Here is a 23,370-nt window from a genome sequence, read left to right as displayed (position 1 = left end):
AAAAGCTGAGCGTATGTTTGTATGTTTTGGGGGGATTGTAGACTTGGAAATGGATGGTGGGGAGAGAAGAAATGAAATTGTTTTGGCAAGTGGGAAGGGAGTCCTCCAGATTAATTGGAAGATCATTGGACATTGCTGAAATGCCCATTTGAGATCTGTGTTTCAGAATTGCGGAGTATGTGTTATAGGAGGAGGGCTCCAAGCAATAGAGCAAGGGAGGAGCGATATGGGAGGGAGAAACTCCAGCTAGGGCAGTTATGGAGGCTGCAGGCCACTGGGCCAACACAGACTGGGGAGGGGACCACAGGAGAAGGTGGGTGTTATATGGAGGTCCCAAGACAGGCAAGGAGATTTGGATAAAAGACTGGACAAAATCATGGAGGTGAAGGGAAGGTGTTTGAGGCAGAGGATGGGCACAGAGTTTGAGGGACACAGATAGGGGAGCAGAGAGGAGACCCTTTCTAGGAACAAGGTGGTTCCTAGCCCAGGAGGAGAGCCCTGCTGGGCGGGAAGGTGGCCGCAGAGCTCTCCCCTGCCTCACATGCATACCCCCACTCCAGGCACCTCCCACCCCCACTGACATCCTGGAGGGAGGGCTGGGGCAGTGCTGCTCCCACCCTCTGTGCACCAGGGTAAAACAAGGGTACCATGAGGGCTCCGGAGCCTGTGCAAAGGAGAGACTTTCTGGTCTGACTCACTTCTACTCAACTTCAGTTCAGCCTAAAAGTGTTCTGCTCTGGGTGCCACTGCCCTGTTCTTGTGCCAGGAGTCAGGGCAGCAAAGCACCAACAAGGGCTTTGGTGGACAGGGGGTCCTGGATGGAGCCCCGTTGTATACAAGCCTTAGTACTAGGACTAAGTTGAAGAACCCAACGCAAAATGAGTAGATGATACCTCCCTGACATTGGATTAATTTCCTTACCGTAAACAAAAGCTGTAATTTTGAAGAAGGACAGCTCGGTTTTGTGTATTCTAAAAAAAAATTTTAATGTGTATTTACTTTTGAGAGAGAGACAGCACGAATGGGGGAGGAGCAGAGAGAGAGGGAGACACAGAATCCAGAGCAGGCTCCCGGCTCTGAGCTGTCAGCACAGAGCCTGACACAGGGCTCGAACTCATGAACTGCAAGATCATGACCTGAGCTGAGGTTGGACACTCAACCGACTGAGCCACCCAGATGCCCCTGGTTTGGTGTTCGCTAATGCAGTGTTTCTCCAAGTGTGGTTCCCAGACCAGCAGCGCCAACACTCCTTGGGGATCCGTTAGCAGTGCTAACTCTTAGGCCACCTAGATGAATGAATCAGAAACTTCTGCGGCCGGGCTCAACTGTCTCTACTAGCAAGTTCTGGAGGTGATTCTAATGTATGCTCCGGTTCTAAGGGAATTTCCACTCCCATCTCCAAACACATGCCTCTCCTAAGCCATCTTGCTGCTGGGCCCAGGGGCAAGATGTGCAAGTGAGGGCTTGAAGTTCAAGTTAGTGAAATGAAAGCCTAATGTGGGGAGACCTGGCGAGGAGCTTCTTCATTTTCACCACACAGGAGTCTGGAGACTGGCTTTGGAGAGCCCCTGTGCTGAGGTCAGGACCATGGGCGATCTTGAAAGAACATGACTCAGAGGGCCTTGACTTTACAGGGATGAGGTCATCATAGGTGGTTTTCCTGCCTACCAGACAGCATAGGGACCACTGAAGAGTTATAAGACAACTTAAGAAAATACCAGGAGCACTTAAAGAGATTCAAGTAGTGTACCAAAAAACAAAAACAAAAACAACAACAACAACAAAACAAAAACAAAAACCTTTCTGGAACTAAAGAAACATTTTTTCAACGAAACAAAGTCAGTATATGTATTGAAAGAGAGAAGTCTGGTCACTTCTGAGACTCAAATTAGTGGCTTGGAAGAACAAGTGGAAAAAATATTTCAAAGCATGGAGCAAATAATACGAAGAGATGGAAATAGCGAGGAAAACATGAGACTTGGAGAATAGATCCAGTAGTCCTAACATTCAAATATATTAGCTCCAAAAGAGTGAAAAGGCATAGATGGAAGAGAGGCAATAATTTAAAAATAGAAGAATATTTCAGTGACTTGAAAGAAAGATCTGCGCTTGTAGACCGAAAGGGCACAGGAAGACCAAAAAAGAAAAAAAAAAGAAAAAGAAAAGAAAGAAAAGACAGACATCTAAGCATGAAACTCCTGAATTCCAAGATTAAAGAAAACATTTTCAAGTTTCTAGACAGAAAGAGCAAGTTCTGTACAAAGGGAAAAGAATCCAATTGACCGGGGACTCTTCATCAGCAGCACTGGAAGCTAACTAACGTGGGGACAGTGAGAGAAAAGGACGGTTGCCCAGGGACCTCATCCCCAGCTGGAAAGCTTTCACTTGTCAGAGCAAAAGAAAGATATTTGGAGCTACAGATGATTCAAAGAGTATATCAATCTCCTGTCTCACCTGAGGAAAATACTTAAGAAAAAAATTGGTTAGGGAATAGAGAAGTCAAGGTAGAGGAAGATGAAGGGGAGGAGAAAACCCTGCAGTGAGCAAGAAAGTTGGCAAAATATCATACTGTTAAATGTTCATGGAGCTTGACAGACACCTAATTATATCTAGGAACATAAGTACTGTGCTACCTCAGCCAAACCTAGGAATTGGAAGCACAATAAGAAAGATCAGTAAAAGCATTCTAAAGGTCTCTCTTACTGGGGTAGAAAATAAAACATCTGGCAGGAAATAAAACATCTTAATGGAAGAAACAATTGGCATATTAAAAATGATGGTAATGAAGTAGGTATTGGATCATCAGTGCTGGGAAAGAAGGCAACTATCAAGGGAATGGAAAGGTTTAGTAGAACTTCCAAAATAACAAGGGAGCAGGGAAAGGGGAACGGATAGCAGCAACTTGCTATGGAATGATTAAAGAGCATACAAGACAAGGGGCGCCTGGGTGGCTCAGTCGGTTGAACGTCCAGCTTTGGCTCAGGTCATGATCTCGTGGTCCATGAGTTCGGGCTCTGTTGACAGCTCAGATCCTGGAGCCTGCTTTGGATTCTGTGTCCCTCCCCCTTCTCTCTCTATCCCTCCCTCACTCATGGTCTGTCTCTCAAAAATAAATAAATGTTAAAAAATTTTTTTAAAAAGAACATACAAGATGATACAAGAAATGAAACCAAGGGGTGCCTGGGTGGCTCAGTCGGTTAAGCATACAACTCTAGTTTTGGCTCAGGTCATGATCTCAAGGTTTCATGAGTTCAAGCCCTATGTTGGACTCTGCACTAGCAGCATGGAGCCTGCTTGGGGTTCTCTCTCTCCTTCTCTCTCTCTCTCTCTCTCTCTAAAATAAGTAAATAAGCATTAAAAAAAAGCATCAGGCTATCATTTTAAAAATTTAATTTAATTTAAAAGTTAGAAAAAAAGATCCTCTCCTTAGAGTGACTACAAAGTCTGGCTTCTGGGATGGTTGTGAACGTGAATATTTTGACCTTCTGAACCCATACAGTCAGGACACTCTTCATTTTAAGGTCCACTTTATAGCGGTGGATACTGTGGCTCACGAAATGAAAATACTTGTGTAAGGTCTATACGGACAGTTCCTCTCCTGGGTCTGTGGAGGGAAAGGAGGCCTGCTATGTGCCCTTTCCAAATGTGCTAGAGGCTTGCCAGGAGTAGAAGGATTAAGGGGTGTGGAAACATGAACTGAGGAAGGAGGAGGTGGGAGGAAGGCGAGGTTGGGTTTTGGGGAGGGGCAAGGCACCGGAAAGGCGAGGCAAGATGCCACCTAAGACCCTCAGCCCCTGCCAGCACAAAGTCTTGCTGCTGTAGACACAACTCTTCAATCATGCCTGTCCACTGTGGGCCTTCAACAAATAACGAAGGGAGGAATAAACAAATGAATGAATAAAAAGGGATACAAACTTTATTATTGTATTGGAAGCAGTACAAAGAGTCAAACCTTTCTCAGACCTTGATGGCCCTCACTTCTCTAAGTCACCCCACATTCACCAAATCTATAAGATCCTTCAAGTATCCCCAAGTCTGGACAGTGATGAGGTAGGAGGGGGCTCTGTGCCCAATCCGTGGGTCGTGGCGGCTCAAGAGCCACCACCACAGTGAGTTTGTGCTTAGCGGTTCTACAGGTCCTCAGATCTCAGTCCCTGGCATTCCCTGCTGGGGTCATGCCTGCCAGGCCCCCTTGACTTGGAGCTAGATCTAGGAATGCAGGGAGAGGTGCTCTGGTCCGAGGCTTTGCAGGCAGAGAAGGACTTGGTGGCGTCCTCTGGGCAGTGACAGTGCTCTGACTTCTAGGTATGGCAGGACCAAGATCGAGGTGTCACCAGCCCCCAGAAGGTTGTCTGTGCCAGAGAAAGGTGAGTTATGCGTGAGTCCCTCCTGTCCCCACCCTACGTGTCCAAGACATGGGAGCCCATCACCCCCAAACCAGGCCTAGCCCCTGACCATGGCTATTGAATTGGGCAAGAACAGGGGGCTGGCTCTTGGAGAGGAGAGGTGTGTTCTTCTGGATGGGGAGCTGAGGGAGGGCGGTGGTCCCTTACCTGGGGTAGGGGGCAGTGTCGCCGTGCATACCATTCCTGGCAGTACAGGCTGACTTGGATGCCTTGGCCCAGAAAGAGCAAGGTCCACATTAGCACATTCCATGCTGGGCCTGTGTGCCGGTCATGCATCATGAAGTTCAGCAGCCCTGATGCAGGAGGAAAGGTTGTTACCCCAATTCCAGTGCCTTGTCTCCTTGGATGCCCCCCATCCCCCCATCCCAGGGTACTGGGAAGAGATGGAACAGGAAGGCATCATTGAGGAAGATCTTGAGCCCAGCTCCGGCAACCCATGGAGGTCTCAAGCGGCTCATGTAAAACCAGGATTCCTCAGTTTACACATCAATATCCTGGATCTCATACTACACCTCCCAGCCTCATGCCAGTTTTCTCTCCTTTGTCTCCCTCTATGTGTGCCCTGCTCAGATGCTCCACTCCAGCCAGAAATCTTCTCTCACATCCCCCAGGATACCTCCTGCTGCTTCCCTCCCTGTTCCCAAGTTCCTCCCCACCCCAACTTTCATGCCTCTTCCCAGAAGAGTATGTGGCCTCCCCCATCCATCTGGAATCTGCAGGAGCAGGACTCCTGACCTCCTCCCTCTGGATGGCTCCCCCTCCAGTGGCACACAGAGGCCAAGCTCACCTCCAAAGACAAGGAAGAGCATGAGCATGACCGGGTAGAAGAATCCCAGGACAAAGCAGAAGATGTACTCATGGACCACTGCAGAAACCAGGAACACACCCAGCATGGCTGCCCCTCGGGCCCGGCCACCGAGAAGCTGGCAGGGGACGGGGGAGAAGGGTGGAATTAGTCTCTCTAAGACTCTTCCACAAAGAGTCCCCTCCTTAAGGAAGCCAGAAAGTATACAGTACAATGGAAAGAATATGAGATTTGGGGGTCTCAAGGTGTGATGTGTCCTACTTAAGTTCTTTGGGCCTTACATGCAATTTTTTAAAGGGGACATAATAATACTTCTCAGGATTACAGTGCAGATTATGTATGTGAAAAGCCTTGGTAACTGAGAATTGCTACATGCATGTTTCTTAGAAGTCTAAGGAGGAGAGAAATGCTCTGTGGAGGGGTGGGGTTAAGAGTAAAGAGGGAAGGAAGTTAGATCCTAAGAAGGATTTTCTGCCCACTGGGTTGGGTAGAAAGGAGCAGATGAAAGTCCAGGGGGCCCCTAGGTCTGGAAAAGGAGGATGATGCAGAGGAAGGGAAGGAGAATGTTCTGGGGAGGCTACATTAACTGTGGGAGCTGAGGGGGTCTGCAGAGCCCATACCCACAGCCCATCTTGATAGACGTAGCTGTACAGCCAGTCATGGACCACCACGTTCCAAGTGCGGTAGTAGTTGGAGAAGGATGTTGAATTCCACCAGTCCTGGGGAAGAGTGGGTCAGGGTTAGGGGAAGGAGGTGAGCATCAGGGCCCTGACTCTTCCCAGGCCCCAGTGGCTCCCCCTTGCTCCCTGCACCCTATCCCAATTTTCTTCCACAAGGGGCTGGGCCCTGGCTGAAGAGGGACAGCAAGAACTTTCCCTGCAGTCTCTTCAGGACCTGAGGCCCACACTCCCTCCTTCATCCCCTTCCAGGAGAAGATGGTTCCAGTGTACCATGCGCACAGAAGCAGTTAGCCCTGGCTAGTCAAGAGGTGGACAGGTGGCATTAGAGCCACACCCAGAGGAGCGCGTTTCTCACGTGAGAGCTTGACAGCACAGCTGAGGTGACACCCAATGGAGCCATCATCCTCCCCAGATCGCTCCCCAGACCTCCCTGCACCCAGCTCCCAAGTGGCCAGGTCCAGGCCCCACCCGATAGAACATTCTGTCTCCAAACCGTAGCATCTCTGCGAAGGCGTTGAGCCAGCAGTGGAGGAAGGCAAAGAAGATGAGCAGCAGCATGAAGATGCCTGGTGAGTGGGGACAAGGGCTGCATGTCAGACTGCCCACCTGGCTTCCTTGGGAAGCCCTGAGGGGCCCTCATCAGCAACCAGGGCCCCAACTCCTTCCAGCCAATTATTTGTCACTCACAAATTCTTACATTCATTAATCCATCCATCTGCTCATGAACTCCAAGCCACATGTCGGGGATGCACAGATGAATCTCAAAGCCCTGGCCATTGGCAGTTCACAGAGTGGTTGGAGAGAGAGAAAGAGAGAGAGAGACAGAGGCAGAGATCGGGACAGAGACATGTCCAACCATGCATCAAGGTCAAATGTGCTGGGAGCTAAGCACGGGTGGCCATTGAGGTGCTTGGGAATGCAGAGCAAGGGGTGGGTCATAGTGACTGATGGCTAAAACTGACAGGCTTCCTAAAGGAGGGGGCATCTCTGTTATGGGCCTCCAGAAACGGACTGGAGTTTACAGCTGGAAAATGGGGAAATGTCATTCCAAGCTGAGACACCAGTATGAGCAAAGGCCCGGAGGCATGAAAGTACATGTCTTTCAAGGAATGGCTGAGCTTGTGGCAGGACAAGAAGATAGGCTAGGCTGTCGGGGAAGGGGTCTTGAATGCCAGGCCAAGGGGTCGAATCTTATCTGGAGATGCCAGCAATGGGGAGTGACTGGAGTTTTGGAAGCAGAGTAGGGAATGATTAACCTGTAGGAGGGAATTTCATCTGGGCAGCAGTGTCAGGGGAAGGTGGGAAGATTGAGAGGGAAAGCAGGCAGGCGAGGAGGCTGATGTGGAAAGAGGGAGTTGAGTGGCCATCTGAATGAACTGAGACCCTAGCAATGGAGCAATGAGGAGGCGGGGGACACATGTGGGAGAGGTTTCTGAGGCAGGAGGTGTTGAATCTGACTGAAGAAAAGGAGTGAGGGGAGGGAGGAGCCCCCCGCTAAGCCTTCCCAGGGTGCAGCCCTCCCCAGCCCTGCCTTCGGTGGGCATACCTGGCAAGGTGGCGTGCATGATAGACAGCACCAGAGCCCGGGTACTGAAGGGTTCCCGGCTCATGTTGGCAAAGACGGGAACGCAGAGGCGGCCCAGGATGAAGCAGGCATAGAGTACGCAGCCCAGAGCCTGGGGGGTGGTGGTGGGGGGGGTACATAACTTTGACAGGGGTCACTAGCAGCTGCCCCCTCAACTCTGGAATTGGATTCTGGCCCAGCACCTGCCTCCTCTTACCTTAGCCCCACCCTCTGACCTCCTCCCCAGGCCTCCCGGACCCCACTTCCAGAAATGCCCCACTCAGTCACCACAAGTCACACTTCTACCCCATCTTCTGACCTGGGCAAAGTTCTTGGCCACGTAATTCCACCTGACATTGGGTGTCCTGCAGCAGCAATGGGGACAATATGTTTTTAGTCTTTTTATCTTTTAGCTTGTTCCATACCCACTGGTACACAGGTTCTAGGGCCCTCTCTCCGAAGCTCCCTCAATTGCTCGGGCCTGGGAGGATTATCTAGGCAGGTAAGGGTCTAGAACACTTTGGACCTTCCCCAGTAGACATGGCAAATGGATTTTTAACTTGAAGGTCAACTAAAGTGCAACCATCGGGAGGTTGCTCCAGACCGATGGGTTTCCCAGGGTGCAGGATTTTCAGTGCTAACACTGGGACAGCCCAGGGCCAACCCAGGACAGTTGGCCGCCCTTGTGGGTTGTGCTTGGAGAAGGCTTGGAGAAGGCGTAGTCTGTCTGACACCTATTTCCCATTTTTATTATGGGATGCTTCCTGAGAACATGGTCAGTGCCTGAGGCTAAAGGCCTCAGAGAGTGGAAAGTCGAAGGCAAGGTCCCTGATGGGTCTGGGCATTTGGGAAAGAGGAGCAGGGTCTTACCTGGGGTAAGTCTCCCTGTAGATTAGTGTGGGGCAGAAGAGGAAGTAGAGGTAGCTGGAGAAACTGGGGGCCCGCATGCCCTCACCTGGGGAGGAAGGAGAGGGCTTGGATGAGTGAAGTGAGGAAGGAGAGAGGGCAGGGGGAGTGGAGGCTGGGACTGGTGGGTGGAGGCCTGGATGGGGCAGAGGTGCGGTGGGGGGGGGTTGGAGTGGGAGGGACCCGACATTGGGTCTGGAGGTGCAGTCGGGAAGGTGAGACTAGGCAGGAGCTGAAGCTGCTCTTTGGTTGCCCTTCTTTTGCTTCCATTCTAGGCACCCTACTTTCTGGTGCAGCACCTGCTGTGGCCAGAGTTTCATTTGGTATTTATAAGCTCCACCACCCATTCTTTCTCTCCTTCTGCTCTGACTCCCCCACCACGTTTTAAAAAAGATTTTATGTTTAAGTAATTTGTACACCCAACGTGGGGCTCGAACCCATGACCCTGAGATCAAGAGTCACATGCTCTGCCGACAGAGCCAGGATATACGTCCATCAGATCTTAAGTCCAACACTTAACCACTCGGTCATCCTGGTACCTCCTGACTTGCTAATGTGAGGCTCTCATACTCTGGGTCTTTCCAGGCTAAGCCTGGAAATTGGAAAGCGCCAGAAGTCCTTGGCCACAGAGGTACCATATCTCAGAGGTGGGACCGGAGGATGCCTAATGACTAAAGCCCACAGAGTCTAGTTGGAGGTCAGAATTCTGCCCTGGGAGCAACACAGGCTTAGGAAGTCAGAGCTTTTATGAGAATCCTGGTATGGCTGGCTTCATTCAAACAGCCAAAATGACTGAGTTCAAAGCAGTGCCTCACCTCCTCTGGCACAAAGGGTTCCAGGCACAGCCTCTCTCAAGAAGGAGTAGCTCTTCATCAGGAGCCTGACCTGAGAAGGAATGGAAGGGAGGTTAAGTTGCTGTGTGGCTTTGAGCAAATCACTTAACATCTCTGTGCACTTGTTTACCGAAGAGAGAGGCCGGCGGATTGCAAAATCTGTACGATCAAAACCCATACTTTATTTTTTTGTCGGGTAGTCTTTTAACCTAACACAGGTAGCTGCTGGGATGAATCAGGAGTAAAGACATACAGGAAACGCCAGGGTGGAGCCTCCAACCAGCCAACCCCCCTGACTCCTTGCAAAATCTGATTACTTTTGCATAACAGCAAATATCCTTGGTTCCTGCTGGTGCCCTCAAATCCTTCCAGATGGACTCCGCCCCTAGTAACTAGCTCTGCCTCCACCAATACTGTAGTATCAAGTCCCCTTCCCCACAGGGGCCCTACCCCAGCCTCGCCTGCCCATCACTCCATCACCTACCTGCTCAAAGACCAAGATACAGCGGGAGGCAGGCGGGAGCTGATACTTCAATGCCACGTGGACAGGGAGGACCCAGAGCACGGTGGTGTGGACAGCCAGCATCATGCAGCCCAGGCCCACCCCCAGCATCCAGGCCCCTCTTGCCCGGGGCCTCGCCCACAGCCTCAGGGCCTGGTAGGGCACCAGCAGAGTGGACAGGAACATGGGGACCCACGTCATCAGCGCCAAGGGCAGCTGTCCAAAGCTGAAGATCAGTAGGTCAAACTCCAGCATCAGCCTTGGAGTAGAGAGGAAGAGACAAGATAGACAATGTGTGGCCCGACTTTGTCCCCTCCCTGTGCAGTCAGAACTCTTGGGAAATAAACTGAGACATTTTGCCCGAGTTTCCAGCTCCCCATATCTGAAGGTGTTCAAGATGGCACCTCTATTGTCCCAAACTTCTAACACAGGGCGTCGCTAGAAAAGACTGGATTGTGGGATGGGTTTGCTTACAAATGACCTTTAGAGCCCTCTGAATTTTGCAGTGTTGCAGAAGGGCTCAGAACTTTGTATGCCGTGGGCATTAGAATATGAGGTTTTCAGAGTTTAACTTTGATTTTTGTCAGTTTTGTTCTTTTGGAACGTCTGTCGCTGCAGACGCAAGTTAGTGGAAAGCAGGTCGTTAGGTGTTTTGTTTGCTTAGGTTAAGAGTGTTTGGCTTGTAATGGTGAAAAGTTGGAAACAACCTAAGTGTCCCTTGGTAAAGGACCAAATGAGCAAAAGACTGGCACCTCCAGACCACAGTCGTTAAGAACAGTGGGCTGACCTGGAAAGATCTCTGAGATAGGAAGATAGGTTGTTAAGGAATGAAATCAAGAAGTACAGTGAATATCTTATTTATATAAACTTTCTACACACCGCTTCTTGGTTCTTATAGACACGTGGGGGTGAATGCGTGGCAAATGCTCTAGAGGGACTCACTCAAACCTGTGAAAACCCTTACGTCCGGTCTGGGGTTGAGGGAGTAGTCGGGAAGGACGGTCCCTTGACACGCATTTGGACTTTTTACTGAGATTTGATCCTTATACCACTCATAGAATTAACAACAGTTTTACCAGAAGGAAATACGTTGCAGAACCTGCAGATCTTTGATCCTTTTCTTTTTACTGCTTCCTAAGCCCTACTTAGGGTGAGGTAGGGGACATGCAAATACAGACCCCCTGGGGCTACAGAGCCCTCTGAGGCTCACCCCCAGCGTGGGGGGGGTGCTCTTTGGGGGCGTTTGTATGCATGTCTGTCTCCCCCCTCCCCAAGACTGGTAGTGCCTCATAGACAGGGAGGGGGTCTGGCCGTCATCTCTCTGGCTCCCAGGGCGGGTCCTTGGGAAGTGCTCCATGAAGGTTGCTTGGATTGAACTTGGGAAGAACTTGAGAGAGTGGTGTGAAGGAGCCTGCTAGCTTACATGGATCTGCCTTGGGGCAAGTTTCCCACTGAGAAGTATTTGAGCAGGCGACAGAGTGTCCCCAGAGTGGCTGACCTGGAAGGTCAGAGCAAGGGCCATCCAAAGGCTGTGGAAGGAAGAAGTCAAGGTCCGTTTTAGGTGGGAATGTTGCTGGAAGCAATGTTGATGTGGGTCCAGGAATCACAGGATCAAAGGAGGGCTTGTGCTGTCGTAAGCCAGTGGCAAGTGGAACACTAGGGACCTAGGGGGTGTGATCCACGTGCCTGTCCCAGGCATGCAGGGGACGGGGGAGGGCGCCTACCTGCCCTCATCAATGAAGTCGATGGCCAGGGTGCTGATGATGAAGACGCACAAGCCGGCGATGAACATGTGGTAGATGGTGCGGAAATGCTGTACTTCCATCAGCTCGCTGGGGGGACAGGGGCCCGAATGTCAGTGTGGGAGGGTCCTCGAGGTCCCGCGGACCCGCTCAGGCACTGTACGCGGGTGGGGGTGGGGTGGGGACTAGCGATTGGGAACTTCCAGCTAAAGGCTGGGCCGATCACACCCAGGGCAAATGGGGAGACTAAACTTTAGAAACCCTCTCCAAGTCTTCCCTCCAAACACCTAGAACCCGAGGATGAGAAATGAGGTGTCCTGGGACCCTCGCTGAATCCCTTTCTTTTCCTCCATCCTCTGCCCTTTACGTGGACTTACTCAAGCAGGGACTTTCGGATGATGAAAATTTTCCGCTTCCCCAGGGATGGCTCCCGGGCCCTAAATGAAGACAGTTGTTCTGGATCAGGACCCAGAGGAAGAAGGCCCTGGGTAGAGAGCAGGGCCTTGCAGAAGGTCAATACTTGGGAGCCAAAGGCAATAGTAGGTAGGTCAGGGCAAGGGCCAGAGGGCAGGAGCAGGTGGAAGGTCAGGGCCAGGGCAGCAAAAGGCCCCAAAGGTGGAGGTCAGTGTTGGGCAGGCAGAGGCAATACGAGCAAAAGAGGGAAGGTTGAAGTCGGGGTCATGCCAGTGCTGGCAAAGGAAGTATGAGATGATATTTAGGGCTCATGACCCTTATGCTAGAGGAGCCCGCTCTAGCCATTCCCCAGCCCCCAGGTCCTCAGACTCTTACTTGCTCAAGGAATCTGGAGGAATGGAGGACAGGGGTCCGCCTTGTGGTGGGTAGCATTGGATGGCCTCCTGCACGGCCCGATCCAGCAGCTCTATCAGCTGTCCCTGTGCTTGCTCCAGCAACTGTGTCTTCACAGCCTACAGGGCAAAACAGGGCAGGGCCCACTGTCCCTCCACCCGGGCAGCCATCCTCTGGTTCCCCATATATCTACTGAGCTTCTTCTCTCTGAGCCAGGCGCATTGCTAAGCGCTGGGGATAGAAACATGAACAGGCACGGTTCCTGCCGAGAGGCTCCCCCCAAATTTCTCTCTCTCTGGCTTCCCAGACCAGCAGTGAGGACCAAGGAAAGACATTTCCAGCGCCAGGGCCTGGATCCCAACCACCTTGTCGTCTCTGACCCTATTCCCTTCCCCCTGTCCCCAGCCTTCCCTCTGTTGACCTTTAGCCCGACTAACAGAAGACTGTTCACTGGCTGACTCTTGGCCCCTGCCCTGCTGACCTGTATTCCAACCCCCTCCATCTTAGCCGTTGGCTCCAACCTGATCTGAAAGGTTTTGAACCCAAGAACAAATTGTCTTTATCACCAGGCTGGTCTTCGTCCCTGCCTCCTTCCACTCCCAAGACCTGTCCATCTTGACGTCTGACCCCTGACCTCCCTCACCTCCATATGTCGGGTCCATTGCACCAAGTCCAGGCCTCTGTCCTTCTCAATGTTTCCTAGGGGGCAGGGTCAAAGGGCACACCCAAGGGGGAGGGGGAGTTAGGGTTCTGTGACCTTGTACGGACCCAGAAACATCCTCTTTCCAGGAAATGCTTTCTGCAAGCTCCGCAGCCTCCCTGCCCCCAACCAGTCGATATGTAGTATCACAGTGAGGCGATCAGAAGGGGAAGTTATGGGAGGCGATCAGAAGGGGAAGTCATTTTTGCAGGGGGTGAGGCCACTGGGAGCCGGATGACAATACCCGGGACTGGGAAGCTACTCCATTCACCCTCTGGGGTGAAAGAGTCTGCAAGATAAGGCAAGGCCCCCCGCTCCGAATGTCCCTTTCACTTCCCTTTCCCGGCTGGGCAGTGAGGGACAGAGGCAGGGGCTGCCTCCCCTGTCCTCCCAAGAGAGTAGGAGCCTCCCCGCAGCAATGCGTCTCCACCTCCAACGCCCCCTGAGCTTTCTGCACCCCCAGAGGGTGCCTCACCACCTCCGGAGCGTCGGCGCTCTTGCTCTCCTCTCGGCCCTTCTCCCTTCCGCGATCGGGCCGCCCTTGGCTCCATGGTGTGAGTCTCAACCGGGCAGTAGGCGGCTATGGAGTGTTCCCTCCCTTCCTTCACAGCCTGCCAAGCTCTTATCTCACTCGGTTCATCTGACAGCTCCAAAGACTAAAGTCCTTTCAGGAGGAGGAGACCTCCAGGAGCACAATAGGTTATCAGGTCTAGAGGGTAACACTTCTCAGCTACAGGCTCGGCTCAGCTGGCTGTCCCAGGGAGGGTTGCAACACCCCAACAGCCCTACCCGCCGCCCAGATGCCCAGCTGAGCGAGCTACCCCTCCCACCAGAACAGTGGCCGTGCACTGTGTACCTATGTATGTCCATGGGGAGGGGGACTTTGCCTCTCTGAGGCTTATCACGTAGGATGACTTGCCTGCCGATCTCTTTCCCAGCAGCCTGAAGGATCTTTAGGTATCAGTGCACTCGGCTCCCTTAGACCAGGAGATAAGGTGTGGGAAAGAACCTTGTCAGCTCAAAAACACTGTGTGCAAGTGATTAATGTTCTGATGTGACTAATGTTCTGTGACAAGGTGGCGTTCTGGCCCCTCCAGGAAGTGTTGGGTGCCAGGACCCCTTCCCCCCAAATCAGCTCTTCCCTACACCTGCTTGGATTAGCATGTGGGCAGAAAGGGGGCAAAACAAACACTTATTCAGCACCTAGGGAACACCAGGTATCGTCACAGACCACTCTGAAGGAAGAGCGAGATTTGAATCTTCCCTCTGTCATTTACCAGCTGTGTGACTTCAGGCGAACGACCCAGATATCTTAAGCCACAGTTTCCTCCTCTGAAAAACAGGGGCCAAAGGTCCTCCCTCACAAGGTTATTGTAAGCTCAGAATGAGGTAGTGCAGGTAAAAACACAGGGTCCAGGGTCTGGCCCATGGGAAGGGCTTAGTAAATAAGAATTTCCTTCCCTTTCTTAGTAGGATGTAATGGAAGGATAAGTGCTTCGAGAGTTTCCTCTTTGTTGGGCTTCTGCTGGGGATTAGCTATTAATCCTTTCTCTCCCTTCTCCCATTGTGTCCAAAGATGAGTGTTGGAAACAAGGCCACAACTTCAGACCAAGGTCATGGCCTCAATGTCTCCCCTGCTCTCGCTCCCTGGTGGGTACTGGGGTGAGGGCTGAGGGCTGGAAACCTCCGCCAATGGCTGTCTCCTGCATCCCAAGTGCAGCAGGAGAGACAGAAGGTAGTCCACGGGAAAGGAGAGCTGCTATGGGGGACGGGTAGAGAGAAGGGCAGGGGCTCCATAAATGTGAGAGGTGGACCCAGAGATGTAGGCCAGAGACCCCCAACACAGCTTTATTAACATCCCAAGCCAACACCAACCATCTTTCCATGTGTGGGGTCCCAGGGGTGAGGGGGACACTGGGAAAGGGCCTGACGGTGGAGTGTGGGGCTCAGGGCTCCCGAGTTACTCGTCACTCAACAAATGACCCAAGATGATAGCTCCGTGCTCCTGCCAATGGTCCTGCAGCCTCCCCCTCCCCGCCCCCTGCCCAGCCTTAGCCGCTGCTCCCGGTGGGACAGGAGGAGCCTCCTTCGCCTTCTGGGGACCCCGGCAGGGGCTGGCCCATCCGATCCACACACCAGCAAGGACCTCTGCGCTGGCCCTGGGAGGAGCGGCACTGGGGAGAGAGGCACACGGATCAGAGGTGCGGCACTGAGGCTCCCGCAGGAGGGATGGGAGGGCCCGTGGGTGGGGGATGGGCTGTGGGCCCCAAGTCTGAGTGTGCAGAGACCTCTGAGAGCTCTCAGGACAAGGAGACAACCTGGGTCCCTTTCTCTTGCTCTCCTCTTCTCCACCCACCAAACGGTGCCCATTCTTCTAGGCAGAACAGTAGTTCTCAAAGCGTGGTTCCCAAACCAACAGCTGCAGCAGCAGCGGGCACTGTGTTAGAAACGCGAATTCTTGGGCTGAGAGGGGCTCAGCCACCTGGGCGTTCCCAGCCCTCCGTGACTCTGAGCCGCCTCGCAGATGTGAACCTCTGAGTCAGGCAGTCTGGCTCCTCTGCCACAGCGTGGGGCTATTCTCTAGGTTTCTGTGGGCCCTAAAAGTTGGGGGATCATTAAAGGCAGCGGCAGTGTCTTCTTTGTGTCCCCTTTGTTGTTGTTTTTAATGTTTGTTTGTTTCTTTGTTTTGAGAGAGAGAGTGAGCACGAGCTGGGGAGGGGCAGAGAGAGATCAGGGCAGAGAGACAGGGGGACAGAGGATCCGAAGCAGGCTCTGAGCTGACAGCAGAGAGCACAGGGTGGGGCTTTCACCCACGAACGGTGAGATCACAACCTCAACCAAAGTCAGATGCTTAACCGACTGAGCCACCCAGGCGCCCCTCTTTGTGCCCCTTTGTAAACTCCCCCCACCCCATCCCTGGTAGGAGCCTTGTGCCACAGGACCGAGGGGAGGAGAGGTGGGGGCCTCACCTGCCGCTTCCGGTAGAAGCCCCGATGGTCACAGTTAGGCACGTAGAGGGTCTGAGCCCCTCGGTACACCTCGGTCTGGAGTTGCTGCAGCACCGAGTCCAGATGTCTGCGGCACGGGCCCTGGGGGAAGAGAGTGCAGGCAGCTCAGAACCCGTCCAGCCTACCTCCACTGTCCACCCCCCTCCCACCGCCAGCCAGGTTCCCAGGATGCATGTGGGAGACTTCTCCAGGCCCAAGGGGATAGCCTCGGACGGGAGTGTGTAGGACTCCCCACCCTTCCTGCTCCCTGCCATTCACAAACGCACCATCTCGGTGTCTTGGGCACCCCCCGGACTGGGCCGGGCGGGAGTGGTTGAGGTGCCCGGATTCCTCTGTTGGTCTCTGCGGTTCACATCCTGTGGACGAGTGGTCCCTGCCTGGGATTTACCCTCCTTAGGATTCTCCCCTACAGCCACAAGGGAAATGGGGGAAGAAGAGTCCAGAAATCAGCCAGATGTCAAAGACCAGAACCAAACGGAAGAGAGCCCTGTTCACCTTGACTCCCTGAAGCGGGAGGAAGGGAGGGGCTTTCCAAGTAGGAGAAATGAGGGTGCTTAGAACCTGGCTCCGTTACCTTCTCTTGGCTTCAGTTACTTTCTCCGACAAATGGTGATATTAGCTTTCCTGACAAAAAAAACCCAGACTAGTTTTAAGGCTTATAAGGGAGAAGCACTTTGGAAAGCAAAAACCTAGGACGAGTACAAGTACATTGATTGGGAGGCCTTGGACTTGGGGAGAAAAGACCTGGCTGTTCCCCCTGAAGCCAGCAGGGGGTGCACCAAGCCAGGGAGATGAGGCAGAAGAACAAGGGGTATGGGAGGGGGTTAGCAGGGACCCAAGTGGAATGTGTGTCCCCGCTGTGACCCTGCGGTGACTCAGCCCACCCCCTCCCAGGCTGTAGACATGGTTACTTTAGGGGCGCTTGCACTGGGGGCCTCTCCCTTCTGGTCTCCCATAGCTCAGCCTAGCTCAACCCCAGTGGTCCCAGGAGCAGGTACGATTCAGCCCTTAACCAGGACAGGCGGAGGGCAGGTTGCAAAGATGCAGGGAATGAAGGGCTTCTGACCTACAGGCTGCTCTTGGCTCTGGAGAAAATGTCACACGTGGTGTCTGGGGGGCCTAGGGAGAGCTCAGGATGGGAGGAAGTGAGGAAATAAATCAGGGCGTCAGGGCAAGGGAAAGGCAGGGAGGAGAGTGTGCACTGCCTGGAAATCGCCCCAGGTGTAAAATGAGATATTATGGCCCCTAAAGTGATTGTCTCTCCCTTTCCATGCCCAAAGACAAGCTCTGCTCAAGTCCCCAGTCCTCAGACCTAGACATTTGCTCCCACCTGCCTACTACCTGAAACTCAAGAGCAATTTCCTCTGCAAACCTGACTCGCATCCTTCTTCCTCCACCTTTCTCAGACCTTGCCTCTCATTCCCTCCACGACCATGCTCCCACTGCCTCCTCTGACCCACCTACACACCCCTTCCTATGAGGACCCTCTAGCACCTTGGACCCAGGCGTTTGGGACTGAAAGAAATTCCAAGTTAATTTCTCATCCCTTTCCATGGAACAAACCAGGAGATCAGATGCCTGGTTGGGGGGAGGGAGTGCGCTGCTTTTATTTCCTGCCCTATCTCTCCCTGCTGCCCCCCATCTTTTGGGTTATGACTCACTTCTGTCCCATCCACCCTATGACTCAGCCTTCTATTTTCCTCCCTAGGGTAGGGTGGGGTAGGGTGGGTGGAGGGTTCTGAGCAGCTTTAAATCATAACCCTGATTTGGCAGATTCCTTCTTTTCCCACCTCTATCCCATCCTTTTGAGGCCCACAGAGTCCGCCCTCTGACCCCAGTGTAGTCTGACACAATTCAGGATTTGGGACATCTTCTGTTCTAGGCCCTATGTTCAGGTGCTTTGGACACCCTGATAGTAAGAGGAGAGGAGGGGTATTTCTCAGTGTGTGTGCAGAATTTGGGAGTCGGGGTTCCCTTCCCTCTTTCTCCAAATGGAAGCTGAGAACAACACCTGGGTCCTTTCTCCAGCTCCGGGGTCCAGGGAAGGAGCTGGGATGCTGTGGCAGATGGCATGGCCCTAAACCCTCCACCCTCACCTTTCCCCTCAAGAGGAAATAGAAGGGGCCAAAAAGGTTGACCGCTGGGACATGTCCCTGCTTTATCCCCAGGGGCCCCTAGCTGCACCCCGGCCTTCTAGCGGCTCCCCGCCCTTGCCCCTTCCCCCCCCCCCCCCCCACGCAAACGTGACGCCCAGGGTTAGGAAGGGGAAGCATCAATGGCAGAACCCATCGCAGGGCTCGCAGGGCTGCCCGCGTCCTTTCCAGGACCCTGCCGGCCGCTTTGCGGGTCTCACGTGGGCGGAGCAGGGGCGGGGCGCGGACTCACCCGAGGGCGCGCGCGCCCGGCGGCAGCGGCCCCGGCCCAGCAGCAGCGCCCGCAAAGGCGCCTCGTCTTCCTCGGGCGGCTGGCACTGCAGTCCTGGGGCGCAGTTAGGGGTGTAGACCCCGCACTGCTGCCCCTCCCTCCTGAGACAGCCCCCAGCTTCCTTACAGCCCTCCGCCGGCGGCCCCCCCTCCTCCTCCACGCAGCCCCCTGGACAACCCGCCTGCACCCCCTGCCCGCAGCCTGGGCACCGTGCCAAGGCGGCTCCTGAGCGGGCAGCGAGCAGCAGAGTTAGCAGCAGCAGGAGCGGCAGCAGCCTGTGGGGGGTCATGGTCAGGATTTTTGCCCCGTCCACTCCTCCCAGCGCAGTCGTAGCACAGCTGCTGCCCGCCGCCGCCCCTCCGCCTTAAGTAGCCGCCGGTCAGGGGCCGGGCCCTTTAAGAGCCAGGTGAAGGGGGGTGGGGGGAGAAGGCAGGGGCATTCCCTAAACTGGGTGGGACTGAAGAGGCTCCCCCCGCCCCCACCTGGTCCTCCCCACTTTTCTCTGCCCACTCCCTTCCCAGTTTCTGTTTACTTCCCAAATTACTCTGATTTTTCTTGCTTTGTTCCCGGGACTCTTGGCCGGAATTTGGGAGCTGGACAGCTGGCTGGAGGCACTGGAGAGTGGGGAGGGGTGGAAGGAGAGGACGGGAATTGGGATGAAGGGAAAAACCTGGAATCCAGCGCGAGTGTCTGTGTCCTGTCGGGGATGAAGCTGCCGCGGGGACTCTGGTGGAGAGGGGACTGTTGTCTGAGAGGGATGGGGAAGGGATGGTGTGTGGGAGTCACCAGGGAGATGTGTGCCAAGGGAAAGAGAGAAGGCAGGGATGATGGGTAATGGGGTCTTGGGATAGCCCACTGCTGATGGGAGAAAGTAGCCCAAGGGAGAGGCAAGGAAGAGCAGGGCCTGAGATGTTAGTGTGGGAAAACACGGGCCAGGGGGCCAGACTGGGGGATAGAACGGTTGGGGGAAGCAAGGGGAGAGATGGGGAGAGGGTGGGGAGTCACACCTTGAATGAACAGGCTTTAACCCTAGGATCGCGGTGGGCTCATGGGAGTATCCCAGAGGGTCCAGTGTGCAAGGGCGACAATGCGCTCGCTGAACACCTGGCAGGAAGGGACAGGGTAGTGGTGAGGGATTAACCCATTGAATTATGGAGGTGGTGGTGTATAGGGGTGGGTGGGTGAAGCACAAGTTAGCATGAACCCATACTCAGGGGCTCTTGGGAACAGTGGACAGAAAACAGACCCCCCCCCCTTCTGTCATTCATCCAGGTTAGCCCACTCCTCCATTCCTTTCCTTTCTTAGCATCTGCCCCCCTCCCCCACCCCGGGCATCACTCATTGGGTTTTCTGGATTCATCAGGTTTTGCTTTGCCCAGGGGGGGCACTGGACCCGGAGAGTCTGGGTATTTCTTCCGGCTGTCTGTCTACCCCACCCCCACCGCCCACAGCGGCTCTCTGGGACAGTGCCCCACCCATCCCCAGCCTCCTAGCGGAGCCGGCCTTCCTAGAGGCAGGAAGAAGGACCGCTTCCTTTGGCAACTCACACCCGCTCCGGATTACGCAACAAGGGCCATCTCATTCTTTCCTAAAACAAGAGCTCTGGGCAGTGGCTAAGTTTAAATTCTGGGCCCCCAAGCAATAACGTCAGCAAGGGCTTCCTGAACTTTTAGGTAAATACAAAAAAAAATAAAAAGAACTTCATTCCCAGCAGCCCTCTGCCCCCTTCGTTGGCTACCCTGGGACCCTAGAACATGAATTTGGGGAGCAGTGCCTTGCAGTGGCTCTGAGACACGGACGCAGTTTGGACAGGCTGGGAGGAGGGGGGTTGGGGGAGTGGGAGGGGGCAACTGTCCTCCACTGTGTGAAGACTCTGTGACTTCCTGCCCCAAGCTCTGACCCCAGGGTGGAGAGCTCTGTCCTGTCCCCAAATCCCTACCACTATTTATTATGCCTTGCACATGGGTTCCAGCTTGTTGCTCCTGCATAAAACAGGAAGGCCCTGGGAAGTTTGGGATGGGGAAGAGATGGTCGTGCTCCCTGCAGGATCCACGTGCTCCCTGCAGGATCTTGCTTCTCCTTTGTAGGTTATATTGCAGGAAAGCCCAACACTTGGCTAGCCTCTCATATCCGCCACTCCCTTCTCAAACAGATTCCCCCAGGTTTACTGCTCCCACCTGCCCAGCTTGCTCCCTCCCTGCAGTGCAAGCTGGGCTGAGCAGTCCAGCACCACCACGGTACTGTTGCACAGTACTGCCCTTTCTCCACCCCTCCAGTGTGGGTGTCCAGAGCTGTACACGGTGGGTGCTGGAGTCTAACCAGTGTCTTCCTTGCAGACTGAGACTCTTGGACTCTGCTTTTCCTCCCTTGGGGATGCCCTTCACCACAGCGCTGGGAGCCGTGGGATCTGAAGCACGTGGTGAGTGCTCAGGATGGAGTGTGGGCCAAGATGCAGTCCTTTGGGACTCTGCCCTCCTTGAGAGAGAAGAGTTTGCTGAAAGCTTTTCCAAGGCTGTGAAAACAGCTTGGGCTATTGCTTCGGCTTTTCCAGAGGTAAACTCTGCTGAGCCTCCTCTTCCTGTACAGGACACTGTCTTCTTTGGATCCCTTATGCTCTGTGACTCTCACACCCAGTAAAGGAAAGGGCCTGCCTAGAGCTTTGAGTCTGAGGAAAGACAAGTGGTGGCCCATTTCACAGGCAGAAAGCTCCGGGGATGCAGATCAATGATCACATCACGACATGGCCAAAGTCTAGCATGGGCTAGACGGGGACTCTTCTGATAACCTCAGCTGGCCTCCAGCCTTCGGTCCCTGCAGTCTCCACAGAGCCTTCCAGTTGGTCCTGGTGCACACAGTCCTGACCATGGGACTCTCTCCTTCTTGAAGGCCTCTGGTGGTGCTCCATGTCCCCTGCCCCTCACCCCGAAAAATCTGTGCTCTCATCTACCATCCATGGCTCTGGGACAGTGACCCTGGGAGCACACTCTGGTTCAGCCAGCTGGTTGGGTCACCTTTCCCAGAACCCCGTGGCAGTCTCCCATCTCTGGGGCTGAACTGAGATTAGGGGAAATGAAGGTATGGCCTAATCGGGGCTCAGAGGGCAATTCTTCCTCTGGATTCCAAGCATTCATCTCACAGGGACAGAACCCTTATTCCCTTCAACACAAACCAAATCCCATCACTTCATCCTCACTTGCTCAGCAGGCAGGCCAGCTCTGTGCCTTCCTTTGAATTCATCCACATTATTGTGCTGCTATCGTCAATTTTTGTTTATCCTTTCGTGTGTCTTACTTTTCCCGTTAGATTGTTGGTGCTTTGAGAACAGGAGCCCCACACCCTCTTCATCTCTGGGCCCCCAGCTACTGTATACGGAGTTTGGAATTGATGCAAGTAAAAGTTGGTGTTTTGGGTGGGAGCAGAGATAGTCCTGGGGGAGAGCATTGAGAGGTAAGGGGCACACTGTACCACTTCTGGAGGCTCCACCATCACTCCTGTGCTTCCGGGCTAGCCCAACCCACCCCAGGAGGTCTCCTGGCCCTCCCACCACTTCAGCCGTTCTCTCTCTTCTTCTTCCTCCTCTTGCATTCAGAGTAAAGGCCGAAGAGTCTAAGAGGCCCAGAGTATGGTAGAGTGCAATAAGAGAGGGACATCTGGCTCCAGAATAAGTTAAAGAGGGCATCCTAGAGAATGAGGCTTTATAACAGAGCTTGGGAGAAGAGATGGGAAGGCAGCAGGGCATTTTTCTAGACTGGGCTGGAGTCAGCCAGACAGTTGGGAACGGGGAATCATTAGTGGACAAGAAGCAGCAACTGGGGATCTGAGATTTGCTTCTTTGTAATTAAATGAACAAAGCGTATTCAATAGATTCATAGAGCCTTTATTTATGTGGATATAACTAGCTTAGATGGACGTAATAGGGAGACCTGGTGCTCTCTGAGAGCTTAGACTTTATATCTCTTCATCCAACACATACTTCATAAACACTTAAAAAAATCAACAAGGCTGCTAGGGTATTCCAGGATAGAATGTAGACTGTTGCAAACGAATCTAACTGTATTACAGATCTATGACGTAAGCACACTGAAGGTGGTGAGGGGAAGAAAGGTGCTGACCTCAGTAACTCTAGAAAACAGTGTTTTGACTGGAAACTGTAAGGCTAAAGATAAAAGGCACAGCATAATCTATATAAACACTGTGCTCTAGTTGATACATTTTCTCCTGGGCTTATAGGTTACAAACTTTAGAAACTGCTTTAGATGTAGAGCAGTGTTGAACAAATAAGTTACGGATATTGGGAGCCAGGTTTCTCATTGCTGGTGGGAGAAGCTACAGATAAGTAAGGGGAATAAAGTAGAAAATAAAAATCCAAGTGCATACTGATTGTATTAATTTGTTAGGGCTGCTGTAACCAGGTACCATAAATTAGGTGGCTCAAAACATCAGAAATTTATTGTTTCACGGTTTTGGAGGCTAGAAGTCCAAAGTTAAAGTGTTGGCAGGGCCATGGCCTTTCTGAGACTCTAGGTAGAATCCTTTCTCGCCTTTTCCTAGCTTCTAGTGGTGGCCATCGATCCTTGGCATTCCTTGGCTTGCAGATACATCAGGCTAATCTCTGCCTCTGTAATCACATGGTCATCTTTACATTGGCTTCTCTCTGTGGTTATCTGTCCAAATTTCCCCTTTTTATATAAACACCAGTCATATTGAATTGGGGCCCACCCTAGTGATCTTGACTTAGTTAAATCTGCAAAGACCCTATTTTCAAATAAGGTCACACTCTGAAGTGTTGGGGTTAAGATTTCAACATTTCTTGTTTTGAGGGACACGATTCAATCTATAACACCGATACAAATAAGTGATTAAACAAATAAATTAACAAATAAGTGGGGAAGAGGAGACAGATCTTCCTTCCAGAAGACTTCCAATGTATGTAGATACTCTGACCTCCAGAAGGTAGAGCTTAACAACTCTCCCACCTTGGGCTAGACTTGGT

At 53.0% G+C, this 23,370-nt stretch overlaps 2 protein-coding genes across 4 annotated transcripts; both read right to left on the bottom strand.

Annotated features, from left to right (window-relative positions):
* Positions 1–3,894: 3,894 nt before the first annotated feature.
* SOAT2 (sterol O-acyltransferase 2) lies at positions 3,895–14,654 on the bottom strand. 3 transcript variants are annotated; one of them, XM_043564042.1, is made up of 15 exons: positions 13,421–14,654; positions 12,889–12,944; positions 12,228–12,364; positions 11,816–11,875; positions 11,421–11,528; positions 9,679–9,955; positions 9,177–9,246; positions 8,326–8,410; positions 7,775–7,820; positions 7,438–7,567; positions 6,360–6,457; positions 5,832–5,930; positions 5,194–5,329; positions 4,554–4,699; positions 3,895–4,352 (listed from the first exon to the last, which is right to left on the bottom strand). In XM_043564042.1, the coding sequence occupies exons 1-15, from the start codon at positions 13,494–13,496 to the stop codon at positions 4,302–4,304; spliced, it is 1,575 nt and encodes a 524-aa protein (XP_043419977.1). In that variant the 5' UTR covers positions 13,497–14,654; the 3' UTR covers positions 3,895–4,301. The 3 variants fall into 3 exon arrangements, 2 of the variants coding, with proteins under 2 accessions (XP_043419977.1, XP_043419978.1); XM_043564043.1 differs by lacking the exon at positions 3,895–4,352 and having other exon boundaries at positions 4,582–4,699; positions 6,385–6,457; XR_006294671.1 differs by lacking the exons at positions 3,895–4,352; positions 4,554–4,699; positions 5,194–5,329 and having other exon boundaries at positions 5,908–5,930; positions 6,385–6,457; positions 6,589–7,567.
* Positions 14,655–14,766: 112 nt separating this feature from the next.
* IGFBP6 (insulin like growth factor binding protein 6) lies at positions 14,767–18,980 on the bottom strand. The gene is made up of 4 exons (XM_043564044.1): positions 18,339–18,980; positions 16,220–16,359; positions 15,915–16,034; positions 14,767–15,119 (listed from the first exon to the last, which is right to left on the bottom strand). Exons 1-4 carry the CDS (start codon positions 18,664–18,666, stop codon positions 14,997–14,999), a joined length of 711 nt encoding a protein of 236 aa, XP_043419979.1. The 5' UTR covers positions 18,667–18,980; the 3' UTR covers positions 14,767–14,996.
* Positions 18,981–23,370: the final 4,390 nt, after the last annotated feature.

The sequence above is a fragment of the Prionailurus bengalensis genome, chromosome B4 (genome assembly GCF_016509475.1).
Source record: "Prionailurus bengalensis isolate Pbe53 chromosome B4, Fcat_Pben_1.1_paternal_pri, whole genome shotgun sequence".
Taxonomy (NCBI): domain Eukaryota; kingdom Metazoa; phylum Chordata; class Mammalia; order Carnivora; family Felidae; genus Prionailurus; species Prionailurus bengalensis.
This window is presented reverse-complemented; position numbering and strand designations above follow the sequence as displayed.